Source organism: Trichechus manatus, unplaced genomic scaffold, assembly GCF_000243295.1.
Source record: "Trichechus manatus latirostris isolate Lorelei unplaced genomic scaffold, TriManLat1.0 scaffold00104, whole genome shotgun sequence".
Lineage (NCBI taxonomy): Eukaryota > Metazoa > Chordata > Mammalia > Sirenia > Trichechidae > Trichechus > Trichechus manatus.
The window spans coordinates 3,577,820-3,594,859 of NW_004444040.1; the positions used below are offsets into that span (position 1 = coordinate 3,577,820).

At 40.0% G+C, this 17,040-nt stretch overlaps 2 protein-coding genes across 10 annotated transcripts; both read right to left on the minus strand.

Annotated features, from left to right (window-relative positions):
- Positions 1–631: 631 nt before the first annotated feature.
- TMEM230 (transmembrane protein 230) lies at positions 632–10,214 on the minus strand. 9 transcript variants are annotated; one of them, XM_023737532.1, is made up of 5 exons: positions 10,098–10,117; positions 7,615–7,735; positions 7,160–7,238; positions 6,079–6,201; positions 632–1,303 (listed from the first exon to the last, which is right to left on the minus strand). In XM_023737532.1, the coding sequence occupies exons 2-5, from the start codon at positions 7,632–7,634 to the stop codon at positions 1,163–1,165; spliced, it is 363 nt and encodes a 120-aa protein (XP_023593300.1). In that variant the 5' UTR covers positions 7,635–7,735; positions 10,098–10,117; the 3' UTR covers positions 632–1,162. The 9 variants fall into 9 exon arrangements, 4 of the variants coding, with proteins under 4 accessions (XP_023593300.1, XP_023593302.1, XP_023593299.1 ...); XM_023737534.1 differs by having other exon boundaries at positions 6,079–6,113; positions 7,141–7,238; XM_023737531.1 differs by lacking the exon at positions 7,160–7,238 and having other exon boundaries at positions 10,098–10,214.
- A 1,526-nt stretch (positions 10,215–11,740) lies between these two features.
- On the minus strand, positions 11,741–17,040 carry PCNA (proliferating cell nuclear antigen). Its single transcript, XM_004383044.3, has 6 exons — positions 16,634–17,040; positions 15,236–15,333; positions 15,051–15,118; positions 14,120–14,314; positions 12,228–12,351; positions 11,741–12,140 (listed from the first exon to the last, which is right to left on the minus strand). Exons 1-6 carry the CDS (start codon positions 16,852–16,854, stop codon positions 12,061–12,063), a joined length of 786 nt encoding a protein of 261 aa, XP_004383101.1. The 5' UTR covers positions 16,855–17,040; the 3' UTR covers positions 11,741–12,060.

The following is a 17,040-nucleotide window of genomic DNA, read 5'->3' on the forward strand; positions in this document are numbered from 1 at the left end:
AAACCTTGGAGTAAAGAATGACTGAGAAGCAGAGTCTGACCAACAATGCCAGTTACCTAAAAACAACGGGAGTCCTGAGTATTGGAATTAAAGATACCATACAATCATTAAGAAGTTTTCTGAAACATGTTTAAAGGTAACTCACTGTAAGTCTGAGCCTTGGATTTTAATTTCATTTGAATATGTCATTTTTGCAAGCTAGGAAACAGAATCAAACTAAGCTGTCTAGTTCTGTAGTGATCCAGGCCATCTTTGGATCTTCAGTAGAATGACATAATACAAGGTGCTAATGATGAGACTGTACAACTCTAGATAACCACCACTTATTTACATTTTCTATTAGGAAACAACTCTAGATAACCACCACTTATTTACATTTTCTATTAGGGAACAGCGAAAAATCCAATCCTTAACAGCATGATATAAAGAACACCTTGATCCACAAAGGAAAGAATGATCCCAACTACGTGATGGCCAGCCTTTCGGTGAACCAGATTAGAAGTGACCAAGGACTGGTGAACAAAGAAAATTTTTGTATTTTGAAAACCTGTTCTGAGGTTTTAAAAAGTCCTGGTTGCTGTCAATAAGCAAGTAAAAAAATATTACAGATGTGGTCACACGGATTATTTGATTTTTACCAATCTAGTATCCCACTAGATTATCTTGGGTTCCACTAGAATGCAAAGTTAGAGATTAAGTGTAGGAGATAAGATACTTAGATATCTATTTTCAAAATAAATTACTTAGTTAAAAAAAAAATAGACATACAGCATTTTCCCATTTGCCAAAAGAACAAATTAACAATGAAGAATATTTAAAAGAAAGGTTCAACTCTGAAAAGTGTGGTGACGCAACACTTTCCACTACAGAATAACTTCCTGCTTCCCCATACAATTAACATCACTATTCTTCCATGATACAGACTCATGTGGAAAAACTTGTCAGAAGTTTTGCCAGGGCCAGGAGATGAAAAATAAAGCATGTCCTAGTTACTTGTAAGCTCAATTAACATCTTTGGGATAGACCCATAAAATCTGGCCATAGTTTTGTTAAGTATCTGCAAACGACAGAATTCCTTAGCCCTTAGCTGAAGTTTCTGTCCAATGTCTTAAACTGGGCTCAGTCCCATCGATGACTCTTCTCCTCTGGCATGAGGTGGGTACTAGTCATCAAAATCTGGAATGTCATCATAGGAGTATCCTCGGTAGCCTTTGGATGCGTAGTAGGCAATGCGCAGGTGGTAGAATCCTGGCAGAAACACCAGGATGCCAATGATCAGGACGGGAACAGCCCGGTCTGCCCCCTGGTGGCAAAAGGAGGCAAGCACATTAGTTCCATTAAAAAAACAAACCAAAAAAAAACAGCTGCCAGGGTAGCCAACTGACTTATGGTGACCCTATGTGTGTCAAGAGTAGAACTATGCTCCATAGGGTTTTCTAGGGCTGATTTTTGGAAGCATATCACCAGGTCTTTCTTCCAATGTACCCCTGGGTGGACTTGAACCTCCAACCTTTAGGCTGGGCACAATAACCATTTGTATCATTCTAGGAATCCATACACCTTTTAAATTTTAAAACAAAGCCATGGGCTCAATCAGTTGATCAGTAACTTATGCTTTCAGAGCATTTTCTTCAGGCAGTACACCTCCAAGAGAAAAGGTTTCAGCTTTTTTACCTCCTGATTATAATCGCAGAAACATAGCCAAGTACTAAAAACTGTAAAGAAGAAAAATCATCTATTCTAGTCATTTTAGCTTACTTCCTTCATTCCTTTCTCTTCTATTTTGCAGTTGTGAACACACCAAACTCTGTATCGTGTTTTTTTGTCTCTTACTAAAACAAGCAATTGACCAATACTACTAAAAAGCTCTTCACATATTTAAACTGTAACAAATATATCACAATTCTACTTCCCTACCCTTCCTCCCCACTGCTGGGCATTTTGGTTGTTTCCTACTTTTTTCTTAGTGCGGATTCTAGGAAACACATTCACAGGTCAGGGGGAGGAACCACGTTCAGGCTCTTTATCAATGTGGCTTCAAATTTTGTGGGAGTTCTACAGAGGACAGGGACGTGGTTTATCCCTGGGTCCCCAGCTGTGCCCAACATACAATCAATGTTCAATAAATACACGCTACATGGATTCACCTTTATAAAACTGTTTAGTCTGCTTTGGTTTTTTTTTAGGTGCAGTTTTAAACAGCTGTACAGTTAATTTTATCCTCCTTTTGCACTGTGATTTTTTCCCACTGTTTTTAAGCTTAGGAAGACTTCCCTCATCTAAAGATCTAAGCCTAATCTAAAAAATCTCCTTTAAACAGGGATATTTAAGCATATACACTGATTAGGTTACCAATATAGTTTTGAATGCCTCATCTACAAACAGAAATAACAGTATTTACCTGATATGGTTATTGTGAAAAAGTAAATGAGGTAAAATATGTAAAGCAAGTGGCCCCACCTGTCACAAAATGACTCAGTAAATGTTAGCTTAAACGCATGTGCAGATCAGGCTCTCTCAGGCCAAAGATAGAACAATCTGAATGTTAAAAAGAATGAAGACTGCATCCATCACAATTGAATATTTGATTCCATTTCTGTTATCTTATTTTACATTTTCTATTTTTCTGCTTCTTTTAACTTTTGTAGTGACTTTGACTGTACATCCCTAATGAGATATATCCTAAGGATAAAAAGAACTACAAAGAAAGCTTATACTTAACCGTGACACTGCTACTATACTTTGAAGCTTTATATGTATAATGTAGTATAAGGCAAATAATTATGTCGGTAACATTAGGAGAGACATACATATATAAAATTAATGAAATCAAGTCCAAACTCTATAATCCTAAATTTGCACTAGAAATAGCTACATGAAATCATTTTTATCTTGTTCTCTAAAACAAACCTATTTCCTGATTCTGTCACTGAAAAAGCCTGGAAATAATTATACCCAACAGCAATGAGCACCATTAACGCCCAGATTGTGATCTTTAATTCTCACTAAAGAAACCAGGGCTCCTTGAAGAGATGGCTGTTTACAGGTGAGGGCAGGAAATGCATAAGATGGGCCTGGAATAACTTGCTGAACAGAAAAGCAAGGAAGCTATCAAAGGCTACTGAGGTCAGGTGTAAAAGACACTGGAGTAACCTGGTGGGACGCCTACTGACCAAATATGGGACACTTTATATGTGAAAAAGAATAAAGACTGCAACAGCCTGCAACACAAATATGTACAAATTGATGAATTCACAAAACAAACAATTCTTTGGTCATCTTTGGAGGTTGTTAGGTGTATTTCTATAAAAGCTGATAAAGAGAAATACACAAGCATCTTTCCTACCTATACATTATTTCAGGGTAATCAAATGGCAGATTTGAAAAAGTTCTTTACAGAAGAATTTCAGCTAATAAAAACAGAAAAGAGTGACAGAATTGAATTCATTAGGGAAAACGGTGATAGGGAAGTTTATAATAAGTGTGTGTATTAAGCTGTTGACACCTGAACCTAGTGATCAATCTAAAAATTAGGACAATCATTATGCACCTCCTAGTGTGATAGGGGAAGCCCTGGTGGCATAATGGTTAAGAGCTACAGCTGCTAACAAAGAGGTCACATTTCAAATCCACCAGCCGCTCCTTGGAAACCGTAAGGGGCAGCAGTTCTACTCTGTCCTATAGGGTCGCTATGAGTCAGAATCCACTTGATGACAATGGGTTTTTGTTTTTTTTTTTTTTTAGTGTGATGGGACCCTGAGTGGTGCAAACAGTTAATGTGCTCGGCTGTTAAACCGAAAGATTGGAGCTTCAAATCCACGAGGCGCTTTAGAAGAAAGGCCTGGCAATCTACTTTGGAACTATCAGTCATTAAAAATCCTATGGAGCATAGCTCTACTCTGATGCACATGAGGTCATCATGAGTCAATAGACTTGATGGCAACCGGTTTAATGTGATGGGATAGCAACGGTTCTCAGAACGTGGTCCTTGGACCATCAGCATTACCTGAGAACTTGTTTTCTTGTTGTTGTGTACCATTGAGTAGATTCTGACTCACAGCGACCCTACAGGAGAAAGAAGAACTGCCCCTTAGGGTTTCCAAGGAGCAGCTGGTGGATTTCAACTGCTAACTTTTTGGTTAGCAGCCTGAGCTCTTAATCATTTTGCCATCAGGGCTCTAGAACCTTGTTAGAAATGCAAATTATCAAGCCCCACCCTAGACCCACTGAATTGGAATCTCTGAGGGTGGGGCCAAGGCAACTTACGTTTTAACAAGTCCCGTATTAGCACTGCAGTTTGAGAACCAACATGTTATAGGAGGAAAACCCTGGTGGCATGGTGGTTAAGAACTATTGTTTAACCAAAAGGTCAGCAGTTCAAATCCACCAGGCGCTCCCTGGAAACCCTCCAGGGCAGTTCTACCCTGTCCTGTAGAGTCACTATGAGTCAGAATCGACCGGACAGCAGCAAGTTTGGTTTTTTTGGTTTGGCGCTATAGGAAATACACAGCACCTCTTATGAAATATTCTATCTAAAACAAAACAGAACTAAACGTGAATGTAAACAATCCCTTAAATCTAACAAACTATTTGCGAAAATATGAAGAACAGAGGAACAATAAAGTAAATGATATTAAGAAGATAGTAGCTGTTGTTGTTAAGTGCCAGCGAGTCAGTTCCGACTCACAGAGACTCTACAGGACAGAGCAGAACTGCCCCATAGTTTCCAGGGAGTGCCTGGGAGATTTGAACCGCTGACCTTTTTGGTAAGCAGCCAAGCTCTTAACCACTACGCCACCAGGGCATCAGGGTTACATAAAAACTGTTAAGAGACACATACTGAAGACCCACGTAAGAATTTACCAGAAAAATGGATATATTTGGTATTTGCTCTAATATACAGGGGAAAAAAAGGGGGGGGAATAGACAAAACAAGATTGGCAAAATGTTGATAACTGTTGATGCTGGGTAGTGGATATGTGGGGGCTCACTATCGTACTTTATTTCTGATATGTTTGAAATTTTTGTAATAGAAAGTGAAAAAAAGATCTAGCAGTGATTTTAATTTCTTAATTAAACAGCTTTATCCCTATTTATAAAGTAGTCTTTTATAAACCACACAAGGTGAAATGGTATTTGTTTTATGTGGTGCTCACCTCCACTTTTAATTTTTATTGTATCATTAACAGACTCCTTATTATACTCCTGGGGTCAATATACTGCATGCTGCAAGTGAAACTTGTGAAGACAGTCCTGAAGTTACAGGTTCAACTTTAGACTGCACCAGGGAAGCCTCTGGTGGCCACATCACAGTTTTGAACAGCTAAGAACCTAAAGCAAATAGACACACTTCTTAAAAACCATACACAGCCACTTTATCTACAGAAATTCCCAGTTCCAATGATAATACCCACAGTTTCAGCTTTCGCTGTGATCTTTCTGGAGTCATGTGACCATCATCCTCTGGCCCAGTGCATTCTGAAGAACCGATGTGAATTATGGTCAAGATCAGTTCAGAACCACTTAGACTCTGTGCATATAGACAGCCCAGAGAAAGAACCACCAAACACTACTTTATGCTTCTAAGATAACATATTGATGTTGAACAGAACTCCAACTAAACCCAATGTAAGAAGGATCTGATTCCTGAACCAAAAGTGCTGGCTTAGGTCAGCGGCCTCACACTTGTACCAGCCTTACTGCTTCTCCCCAAATACTACCAGTATGTCTGTGAGACTGAAAAGCTACAATGACAACATGCTACTCCAGCTACAGCCCTTTACCAGTCAGGAGTTCTGGAAGCAAAGCTCATTTCAGCTCTTCCAAACTACGACAGTGGGCAAGTTGTCTAACATCTCAGAGGCTGAGTTTGCCCACCTGCCACCACCCATCACAGCAGAACTCTGGGAGAAGTCTGCTGTTGTTCAAAAGGAAGAAACCCATGTTTTGTTATCAGAGAACAAAATCTAAGAGTCCTCTCTTCTTTCTGCTGAAATATGCTGTACCAGTTTTGGAAATAAAAACAATAGATCCTGACTCCCATTCTAAAGATTTCACAGCACATGCCCACATACTTACCATTTTGCTGATGTAGCCTGCCAGCAGGAGGGAGCCTATGATAATGAGAAAGGCGCCAATCAAAAACAGCACGGTGGCAAGTGCAATGGCCTTATAAGGGATCTTAGGAGGGCTTTTCTTAAACTGGAAAAGAAACAAGGGGAAGAAAAGCGATAAAAGCATTATAAAAATACCAGGGCTCAGACACTTTAAAGCAGGGAGGATAATAAGAACCAAACTACACGCTTTATGTGTGTTGAAGCATGTCCTACCAGCCAGGTACAGCTCTGGGAGAGAAAGGAAAGGGACAGACAGGAGACGAAGCTCCAGTTACTGCTGACAGTTACTCAAAGGAGTCCCAGTGGAATGCCATCCTTTCTAGTTCTAATCTCAGTCCACACACCATTCATTGTACCGTAAGAAATTATCTTCTTACAAACACAGAAAACACTCTATGTTTATTCGTTCATTGTTGTTGCTGTTAGGTGTCATGGAGTCGACTTTTGACTCATAGCGACCCATGTGACAGGGTAGAACTGCCCCCATAGGATTTTCTAGGCTGTAATCCTTCAGGGAGCAAATCATCAGGTCTTTCTCCTGGTGCCTTCCATAAGTCAGGCACTGTATTAATCAATGGAGATTCAAAAGTGGGTATCATGCTATGGAGAAACTGATTTCTGGCACTCAGAGTTAAGTCAGCAAATAGTCCAGGGTTTTAGAAACACACAAATTCAACTTTTTCTAAAGGATTAGTTGCCTGCCCCACAGAACAAGTAATCTATATAGTTAAGATACAGAAATAAACTTAAAGGTTTTGGCCCCTGGTTGTATCTGATCTAACTGACTTCAAGCCTCCCAGATCTAGTTTTTAAAAAATCTCTTCTTCGAGTGCAGGTCCAAAGAGTACAAAGAATAATTGATTTGTTTATATTTCAAAGGTTAAGTTCCTGCTACTTCCTACTTATGTCCACCTAGAATATCCTATTCTAAGGGGAAATGGGCAAAAAGAGATGCTACACTATTTACTATTTTTAAACAATGATCAGGGTAGGATACAAACTTAATATTCTCTGCTTTACTTACTGTTTGTCACAAAAAGTACCTTTAATAAATTGGATCTCATGACATCAGGAAAGAAGGAAGTTCCCCACAATCTGCTGGCTTCAGTAGCTAGTTTCTCCCTTAAAAAATGAACTGGCTTTGACTAAAGTGTACACAAATTGATAATACAGTCTTTAAAAACATTCTACTTGACAAATATAATCTGATCATTTTCCAAATAAACTAAAACAAACAAACAAACAAAAACTTGCAATTAATGAGCTTTGTCAGACTGTAATTCTGAGAGATGACTAGAAATTCTTAGAAATGGACAACGTTCATATTGGTTTGAAACTACCCTGCCAGGCTATGGCTGAAAGGGTCTCAGCTGAGTTTCCGTCCTGTCACTCCCTCTAATCCCCAGGGACAGCTAGCAAATCCTCTACCTAGAAGATCTTCCTGCCAACTCAGCAGAAACATAGCCAGCTAGTCTTGCCAGCTCCCTGCTGCATTTACCTGAAGGTCAATGTAGCCATCGTCTGTGCTAGAAAGCCTTGAGTATTTCACTTTACTACTGGGGATCCCAGCAGCCAGATTGGTACGAGATGGCATCATAACACGTTGGCACAGCTACAGTCTGAAAACAAAGAAAATCTTATTGTTGCAGGTGACAATGAGTTCAGTACTCTCAGATGCTGCATATTGGAGTTCTGGGCTAAAATGTCATACCTGCAACTGGCAATTTAGGCTCCACTGCTCTTAGAGCCTGAGATTCTTTTGTCAAAGTGAAAAAGACATTCTTAGATTTATCTTGCTAAAATGTTCCCTGCTTCCTAATTTTTCCAAAGTCACACAGAAAATAGGTGGAACAATGGTGACTCAAACCCAGGTGATATGACACCGAAGTCCACACTTTCAACCTCTCTGCTACAGTACTGATTGCCCCCTCCCTCTGCTTTACGTAAAAGCAAAAGTAGCTTACGCTCGTGTGATTTTATTACTTGCCAGGGAGGAAGGAGAGAGGGTAGGGAATTATTTTGCCTATTTTCCCTGATGGATATCTTTTTTTTTTTTAATGCAAAAGATCGGGAAAACTTCTTGTTGTAAACTGGAAAAGCTACTATACCAATCAGTATCAGTACTACACCGATTCCTTCTGATATGCCTGCCTCTCTACTCCTCCCCAAGCACTGCAACTAGTGGTTTCATTTTCCAGATTACTTCTGTATCTACAAAAGAAAACGGAATAAAAGTCTGATTTGTTGTTCAAAATAATCAAAGCAGACTTCAGTAATGAAATCATGGCTATTATGTCATCAGTTTAGGAGGTAGCAGATACGATTAAAAACAATGACATTTAAATTAGAAACATATGTAACTTGTATACTTTTCTTCCATAAGCAAACTTAAGCAAACAAAACAAGTAAATCTATTTTGAACGAAAGCTACTTGAATTCTAAACCTAAAACCTATCTTTAAAAAAAAAAAATTAAGTACAGATAGTCCCCAACTTACCACGTATTCTAGTTAGGACAAACTGCACTTAACTGCTGTTTTTTGGGTTCTTTTTTTGTACACCTTGTTAGTAATATAACTACATACAATGCTGCAGCATGTAATTTGCTGATGTCAACATATCTGTAAGTTCATATGCACTGTTTCCAACCCCCGAAGACAAAAATAAAGATTGGATTTATAAAGATATTGATAATGCAATAGTAATGAAAAAAAAGTTATTCGACTAACGTCAGTATTTCAATAAAGCCAACATAAAAAAAGCATAAAGCTTCGCTAAGACTGTCTTTTTTGTAATCATCGCCATAATAATGGCAGTTAGTACTTATTTAGTGTTTGGTGCCCGGGCACTATTCTAAGTGCTTTGTATCTACTTAATTCGGAACATTAAAGTGCTTTTAATCAACCTAAAATAACTAGCATTATGAGGGAATCGATGCTAAATGCTCACATCCTTTTCTCGTTATTAAATACTTGTACAGAAATTAAGTATTGAAAACATACTAATAATGCTAATCGATATAGTTTTCTAGAAGGGTTGGATGAAACTGCATCAAATACTAGGCTCTTTTTTTTTTTTAAGCTTAATAAATTTTAATAGGCCCAACTGTATGATATTAAGACCGACTTTCCAGGCCACCACTTAGGAAGCTCGCCTATGCATGCCTCTAGCTCTAGTACTCGGGGGTCTAAAGTTTTGCTGTATCTAAATTTTGATTATGTTTTTCTCTCTTTTTTTTACAGCTTTGTAGTTTTTCATTTTTTCCCATACAAAAATTTGTACATACATTGTTATGTGACTCTAACTGCTCTCCCCATACTGTGACAGCACACTCCTCCTTTCCATCCCTGAAATACTAGGTTAAGTGTCGCCATCCCGATTACACAATCTAAATTTACTTCTACAAACTTAAAAAGTTCAAACTCCCAATATGTGGGAGGACATTTAATCACATCTGATTTGTATTATATATATTTTTTTTAATTTCGCACTCTCCATTAATTATTCATACACCTGCATTAAAACAAAAAAAAGGTGGAGGGGGCAGAGGAAGGCGAACGCTTAGGAGTAAAACTCCTAAAAGAGGAGAAAGGGAAAAAAGTAAATAAATATAGTATTCTCAAAGTACCAGTCCAAGTTCCCAACAGACTTTCTACCAACTTCTTCGCAACTCCCAAATTCCCTCAGCACCTGAAGGTTGCAAGATTTTTAAAAAGTAACGCGCTTAGCAGTGCCTGGAACTACTCGCCTCTACATACACTACTTTCCGGCCTGCCTCCAGACCTTGCCAGGAAGAGAAATAAGAACTGACGCGAATTTAGACAGACAAAACCGGTTCCCGGAAAAAAACCAACAGTGTCCCGGGCGGGAGAAGGCTCCGCGCCGAAGCCTCAGGGCTAGATTCTACGGGGAGCGAAGGCTCGGCCACGACGGAGCCCAAGCAGGGCGCTCCTGTTCCCGCCCCGCGGCACGCACACCTTACCGAAGCGCCACGCCAGGCCGCCCGCACGCGGAGAACTCGCCTACGGTTGGTAGCTGAGGAGACCAAGGCCGCATAGCACGCCCCACATAACTGCCGCCCTCGAACCCGCCCCAGCCTGGACCAGCGCAGCGCCGGAAGTGGCGCGCCGGAAGCGATGTTACCCAGAGCGACGTCTTCTCACCCGGCTTCCCGGTGCACATCTCGTCTTAGACCGCCGCCTAGCGCGAGCGGTTTGCAGAGTATCTGGTCTCTGGCCGTGAGCGCCGCCCCGTCGGGTTTCGGGAGGCGCAGCGGCCTGAGCCCGCTGTCGGCTGCCTCTGCTGGGGCGGGCGGGTGCCTAGGGTCCTCGCCCGCCTGGGTCATAGTCAGCGCAGGGCAAACCAACTACGTGGTTCTTTCCCAACTTTCAGAGCCGGGGTGGGGAGCGCAGGGGCGCTCTCGGGAGACAGAGGCTAAGGCTCTGGAGCCTCTAGACCGACGACCGGAGCTACCAGGTTCCAGATCCCAGGCCCACACAGTCAAATACCCTCGAATGCTACCCTCTCGAATAGTCCGGCACTCTTGTGCTTCAGTTGGCCACTCCTGGTCATCAGACCTTGCCCAGTAAGAGGCCTGTGTTCAAGGAATATTATGCCACACATGAAACTTGAGAAGTTAATCTTTTAAGAACTGTTTTTCTTTAAAGGTTTATTAAGGTTTAACTTACATACAATAAAGCACAGTTGGGTGAATTTTAACAAATGCATACAATCCTGGAACCTTCAGCACAATCTAGATGTATTTCCATCAGGCCCCTTTGCGGCGGATCCTCCCCACACCAGGCACATGATAATGAATAATGAGCAAAATTTTAGTTACCCAGTGGATGCAGTGAGTTTTAACGCCCAATGACAAGAACTTAGTCCAAGTACCACAACAAAGAAACCAGTCATTTAACCCACCAAACACAAAACTCACTTGAAAAAAGGACAATGATAAGGTAATTTTTAATACACAGCATGCCGGTTTGTGACCTTGCAGCACAGCAACTGGGGATGGTTTTTTACAGGTCTTCATAACTGCTGGGCTGTCCCACTTTCTTTGTTGAGTCAAACAATCATGGAATTTAATCCATCTTCATCCCTCAAGGGAGTGAGTCCCAAACAAGTATACTCATTCAAACACTAAAATTATTTTGGCAAAAAAAGACTACTTGGGCCCTATCACAGATCTACCAAAACTTCCAGGACTCTTGTCAAAGTTTCCGTAGGCTGAAGAAACACTGCCCTGTAACAATGCTAGTCTTATAAAGCTCACACGACTTTGGGTACACCAAGCTTCTAAAGTGTTAAGTTTTGCCAACTAAAATGATAAAATACATAGGATTTGTTCTACTTTCCCCCATTCATTACTTAAGTTCAAGTTAGAATACCAAAGTAAGTTTGGCATATGAATCCCCCAAAATATCTAGCTACCACAGATTTATATCATACTGTATTTGAAATACTTTTTATTGCTATCTCCATAATACAATTTTATCTGACTGCTCTAGACAAAAAAAAAAAAAGAAGAAACACATTTACATGGAAGGGTAGCTTCAACTGAATATTCCCTAGGACACTTGGTAACAGTAGTCGTCCAAATGAAGGCACTGTCTAGTGACGTTTGAAATTCAGATAACTTTATTTAAATTGAAAACACATTCTTAAAACTGTATTTAGACTTAAGACCCTTTTGTTATAAAAAGCATTAAGAGTATTTCTAGGTAAGGCAGAAGTATTTCTAGGTTAACAAGAGCAGATTTGACTTTGGACTTTATTTTTTAAACAAATTTTAGAGAGTGGATAAAAATACGTTATTTACAGAAAACAATATCTACATATGTACTCAAAGGTACAGGTATGGTGACAGAAAGACTTAAGTACACACTGGCATCTCAGAAGCAGTTCTCAAACAGCTTTATTTTCTTGGATTTTAAGTGTGCCTAAGATCCTTCTTCATCCTCGATCTTGGGAGCCAGATAGTACTTTAAGTGTCCCATATCAGCAATTTTATACTCTACAACTGAAAAAAGACAGGAATATAATTAATTATTGAGGAGAATCACAAACACGACCTAAAAAACAAGATAGGACAACTTTATTATCTTACCAAGGGGCACATCTGAAGACATACTGAGTGTTACTGTAGGAGAGAGAGGAGTGGCTTTTGTAAAGAAGTTCAGGTACCTAAGTGCAAAAGTTAGCTGAACTGGCTCATTCATCTCTATGGTAACCTAAGGGAGAAAACAAAAAAATTCATCATCTTGAAATACATCAAAAAAGTTACAACTGATTAGTTCATAATATACTTTATGAACCTTATTGGTCACCTTTGAAGGGGATGCTATGAAACTAATTTTGAAGATTGATTTAATGGATATAGACAATGATCATTCTGGCTGTTATCACAAAAAGACATCTGGACATCACCTGCCCCCTAGAGGTACATACCACCACATATAAAGTATTCGTGCTCCCTTACCGGCAAAACAAACAAAACATCCTGAATGTCATCAAGCCTCTAAACTTGTAACTACCAGTTTATAAGAAATATAGGGGTGGAGGGACATGTTAATTGACACACAAAGATATAATTGACAAAATCCAGACTATGGGAAACTCCATGACAGATGATCTAGTTTCTTCAACAAATAAATCGTAGCGGAAGAAATAGAGAAAATGAAGAGGGAACCAATGGATTAAAAGAAATTCAACAGGCATATCAACTAATTGACTTTATTAAAACCTTGATTCAAACTGTTTTGAAATAACCAGGTAAATCTGAACACTGAAGAATTCCCTGATGTTAAATAATTTTCTTAGATGTGTTAAGTTTTAATGTATATACTTTAGATACATACTGAAATATTTATGGGTGAAATGTTTGAGGATTTAAGAGGAAAAAAAAAAAACTGAGGTTGCCAGGGGAGTGGAAATGTAACTCAGGAGAGAGAAATCAAGATTGGCCATCGATTGGGAAATGTAGATGATGGGTGATGGCCAACTGGGGACCATTCTTATATTGTTTTCTCTATTTTTTCTTATGTGTAGAACGTTAAAATAACAAAAATTTAAAAAGTATAACTAAGAATCCAGAAAGTCTTCATTTGTTTCCCATATGGCTACAATCTAAATATCCCTTACACAGGAGACCAAAAGCCAATTTTATTAATTGTATGTGTAAAAATGTGTCAGCTTTCAAATCTCTAGTAAGCTTAAAAGAAAAAAAAAACAAAAAACATAGCTTAGCCCCTGCCTTTCCTTATTAGACATAAGTCAAATAATTTTTTAAATCAACATTTAAACTGAAGTATACCTTCATTTAGGTTGACTACTCATGCAAGGGAGAAGAAAATAATATCCAATATTTACTGTAAACTTTTAATATGGTAGACACTAATCCTCCTAACTCTATCAGGTTAGGACATTTTGCTGTTCCTAGTTTACAAAGAGTTAACTGAAACTCCAAGGCTAGCAAGTGAAGTTTAATTGAGGGCTCTTTAGGCACTCTCTTAAAATTCAGATAATAGGATGATAATTGTACCTACCATATAAAGCTATTGTAGGGATTATAAGAGCTCAAGAACAGTTAGATGATTAATAAGATGACAGAATTTTAACCCTACCAGATCCTTCTGTTGAGGTGCTTCCTATGTTCAATTATTTGGTAAAAGGTAAAAGAGTAAATACCACACCCCCACCCAGAAAGCTAAAGGTCAGATACCTAGCTTCCCAATCCTATTCTTGGAACATCTCGGGGCTTGATTTACAAACCCACTATTCTATGGTTTGTAAGAGCACTGAATCTGCATGCCCATCTCACAGATTTAATTATAAATTGGATGGCACTTATAAATCACTTGCAGCATTCAACAGCAAATCTCACTTAGTTACTTGGAAATGCAATTTTGTCTACTTTTCCTTAATTTCAGCCACTAACCTAATGTTAAACAGCATTTCAATTTTCTTCAAAGTATTATTTTTTACTTAAAAACTACTTACAGCCTCCTCCTCTTTATCAACATTACTTGTTTGTGACAACTTAATGTTTCCATTTCCAAGTTCTCCACTTGCAGAAAATTTCACTCCATCTTTTGCACAGGAAATGACAACAGCATCTCCAATATGACTGAGATCTCGGCATATACGTGCAAATTCACCAGACGGCATCTTTACTACACAGCTATACTCCTGTTCCTGTAAAACAAATTTAAAGGTTAATCACTGGAAATTAAAAATTTGGCACTTTCACTTACAAGGCAATATCTGAACAGATTTTCTATTATTTAAAATATCACTCATTGTGTAATTCCATAATATACTCCAATCACTCAAAAAAATGCAGATGTAAATCAAATATGCTGCCAGAATATTTATATTAAGAAACATTTGAGCTTAAACCTTTAACAGTAAATGCACTATCCATGGAACAGGCGCCTCCCCCAATCATCCATCCGGGCTAACTCAAGAGGACATTAGGGTACGGCATAGAAACCATGCCTAATCACCTTCTAAAAGAAAATAATATGGTACTAAGCATTTTAAACACCAAAACCCCTTTTTTTCCACCTTTGATGTTGATAAACCCTAACCAATTATTGTTAACACAGCTTTAAAATCTACTCTTAATAAAAACCAAGCATTAGAGAATTTAAAACAAGAGAGATGCATGCAGGTTAATTTCAACACGCATACTTGGCAGCAACGATTTCAGTTAAAGACCAATTTTAGACTATTGTGGTTTAATAAAATGACAAATGTCAGTCCAAATACTAAGCCCACTTTGAAATATACAAAGCTGAAATATTTCTAGAAAAAGTGGTGTTGGTAAGTAGGCTTTGAATGCGTAAATTTAAAACTAGTGTTGCTAACACTAACACCTGTGTAACTAGCATGTGTACGGTATACTCAACAATCAAACTTTGATACTCACTGGAATTCCAAGTTGTTCAACATCTAAATCCATTAACTTCATTTCATAGTCTGAAACTTTTTCTTGGTCTACCAAAAAACAAAAACCAATAAACACTGTTGAAGAAAAGCATCCAAGTTTATGTGTATGATATAACACTGCCTTTTAATTTTCTCTAGCGTAATTCAGTAAAGGGTATGACCTACTTGGTGCTTCGAATACTAGTGCCAAGGTATCCGCATTATCTTCGGCCCTTAGTGTAATGATGTCTTCGTTGCCAGCACATTTTAGTATTTTGGACATGCTAAAACACAGAAGACATAGGGTTTAAAACCAACACCATCTTCTCAGAAGAATAAGATTTCTAATGTCATTGAAATAAATAAGAAGTTACCATTTTCACCCATTAGGTTGTCTGATGAATTAGGAGGACAAACATACTGGAGAATGTGTAAACTGGTCCAGCCATTTTGGAATGCAATCTGGCAGTATCTAAATAGAACTGAACTAAAACTGCACACACTCTATGACCAGCAATTTCACTTCTTCGTATACATAAAAAAAGCAATATTTTCCTAACTGCAAATCCCTTTAGTGACTGCTGAAGTTAGTGGGCCATAACGATCATAAAAAATAATCCAAAAGACCTATTAGATTTACACATTGCATGTAGTATGGGTAAATATTTCTCCACAAGCTTTTCTTTTAAAAATGTGAATATACGTTAAGTACTAGATACCCAAACCAAAAATCCATTGCCGTCGAGTCGATTCTTACAGCGACCCTATAGGAGAGTAGAACTGCTCTATAGGGTTTCCAAGGCTGTAATCTTCATGGAAGCCGACTACCACATCTTTCTCCCGCTGAGCGGCTGGTAGGTTTCAACCGCGGACCTTTCGTTGGAAGCCGAGCACTTAACCACTACACCACAAGGGTTCTAAGTACTATCCCACTGGCGTCCAGTGATGCCGACTCACAGCAACCCCATAGTGTTTCCAAGGCTGTAAATCTCTAGGGAAGCAACCGCCGACCTTTCAGTTAGCAGTCAATCGCTTTAACCACTGCGCCACCAGGGATCCTTCCAAGTACTATAGCAACATAAAATGTCTTCCTGTGGGTAGCGTTCAAGAAAGCTAAAAGCAACTGCCCTGGAAACATTTTTTCCACAAGCCAAGATCTTAGGATGCTTACTGCGGCCTTAATAAAGGACCAGGAACCATCTGGGTAATAGCGTGATACGTTTTCAGTAGGGCACGATATAGAGTGGTTAAAAGTCGACCACAACCAAGGTTTCCCAAGCAAGACTAGCGGCATTTAATAACCAAGGAGCTCAAGAACAGCCTTTTCCTGGCACGGAAGAGAAGCGGGTCATTTTCCCGCCACCACCCGGCTTTGTGACTTTGGCGCGGAAAGAGCCCGTTCCCGCGGCGGTCAGCGCGGGCTTTCCCAAACCGCGCGCCCCGCTGGGCCCCGCCCCCCGGTGCCGCAGGCCAATGAGATGGCGAGGGTGGCCCACGCCAGCCAATGAGGGCCCGGCTCAGAGACTCCCGCCAAGGGTCGGGGATCCGGGGAGAGCGCCCGGCTCCTCACCACCCCCGGCTCACCTGGTGAGATTCACACCCATGGCCAGGTTACGGTCGCAGCGGTAGGTGTCAAAGCCCTCAGAGCGCAGGGTGAGCTGCACCAAGGAGACGTGGGACGAGTCCATACTCTGCAGGTTCACGCCGCTCGAGCTGATGTCCCAGCAGGCCTCGTTGATGAGGTCCTTGAGCGCCTCTAGCACTTTCTTCAGGATGGAGCCCTGGACCAAGCGCGCCTCGAACATAGTGGCGGAGTCACAACGACGCGGCTACAGGCGGGTGGGAAGTCGGAAGGTCTAGTTGGCTGAGGCCTCACAAGGATCAGAGCGAGCACCGAAAGCTTGAGACCTAAAAGGACCACAACCAACCCGCTGAGTCTGCAACGGTTTAATGCCGCCGAGTCTCGGAGCGCGCTCTCTCCGCCCCTGCGC

Bases quoted from the DNA above. Each gene is read 5' to 3' on its own strand.
- PCNA (XM_004383044.3), bottom strand. From the start codon at position 16,854: ATGTTCGAGGCGCGCTTGGTCCAGGGCTCCATCCTGAAGAAAGTGCTA. The intron at 15,334-16,633 runs GTGAGCCGGGGG...TCTGTGTTTTAG, and splicing joins ATGGGTGTGAATCTCACCAG to CATGTCCAAAATACTAAAAT. The intron at 14,315-15,050 runs GTGAGTATCAAA...TTTGTTTTACAG, and splicing joins TTGAACAACTTGGAATTCCA to GAACAGGAGTATAGCTGTGT.
- TMEM230 (XM_023737531.1), bottom strand. From the start codon at position 7,713: ATGATGCCATCTCGTACCAATCTGGCTGCTGGGATCCCCAGTAGTAAA. The intron at 6,202-7,614 runs GTAAATGCAGCA...TTTCTTTTCCAG, and splicing joins ATGGCTACATTGACCTTCAG to TTTAAGAAAAGCCCTCCTAA. The intron at 1,304-6,078 runs GTAAGTATGTGG...TTTTGCCACCAG, and splicing joins CAGGCTACATCAGCAAAATG to GGGGCAGACCGGGCTGTTCC.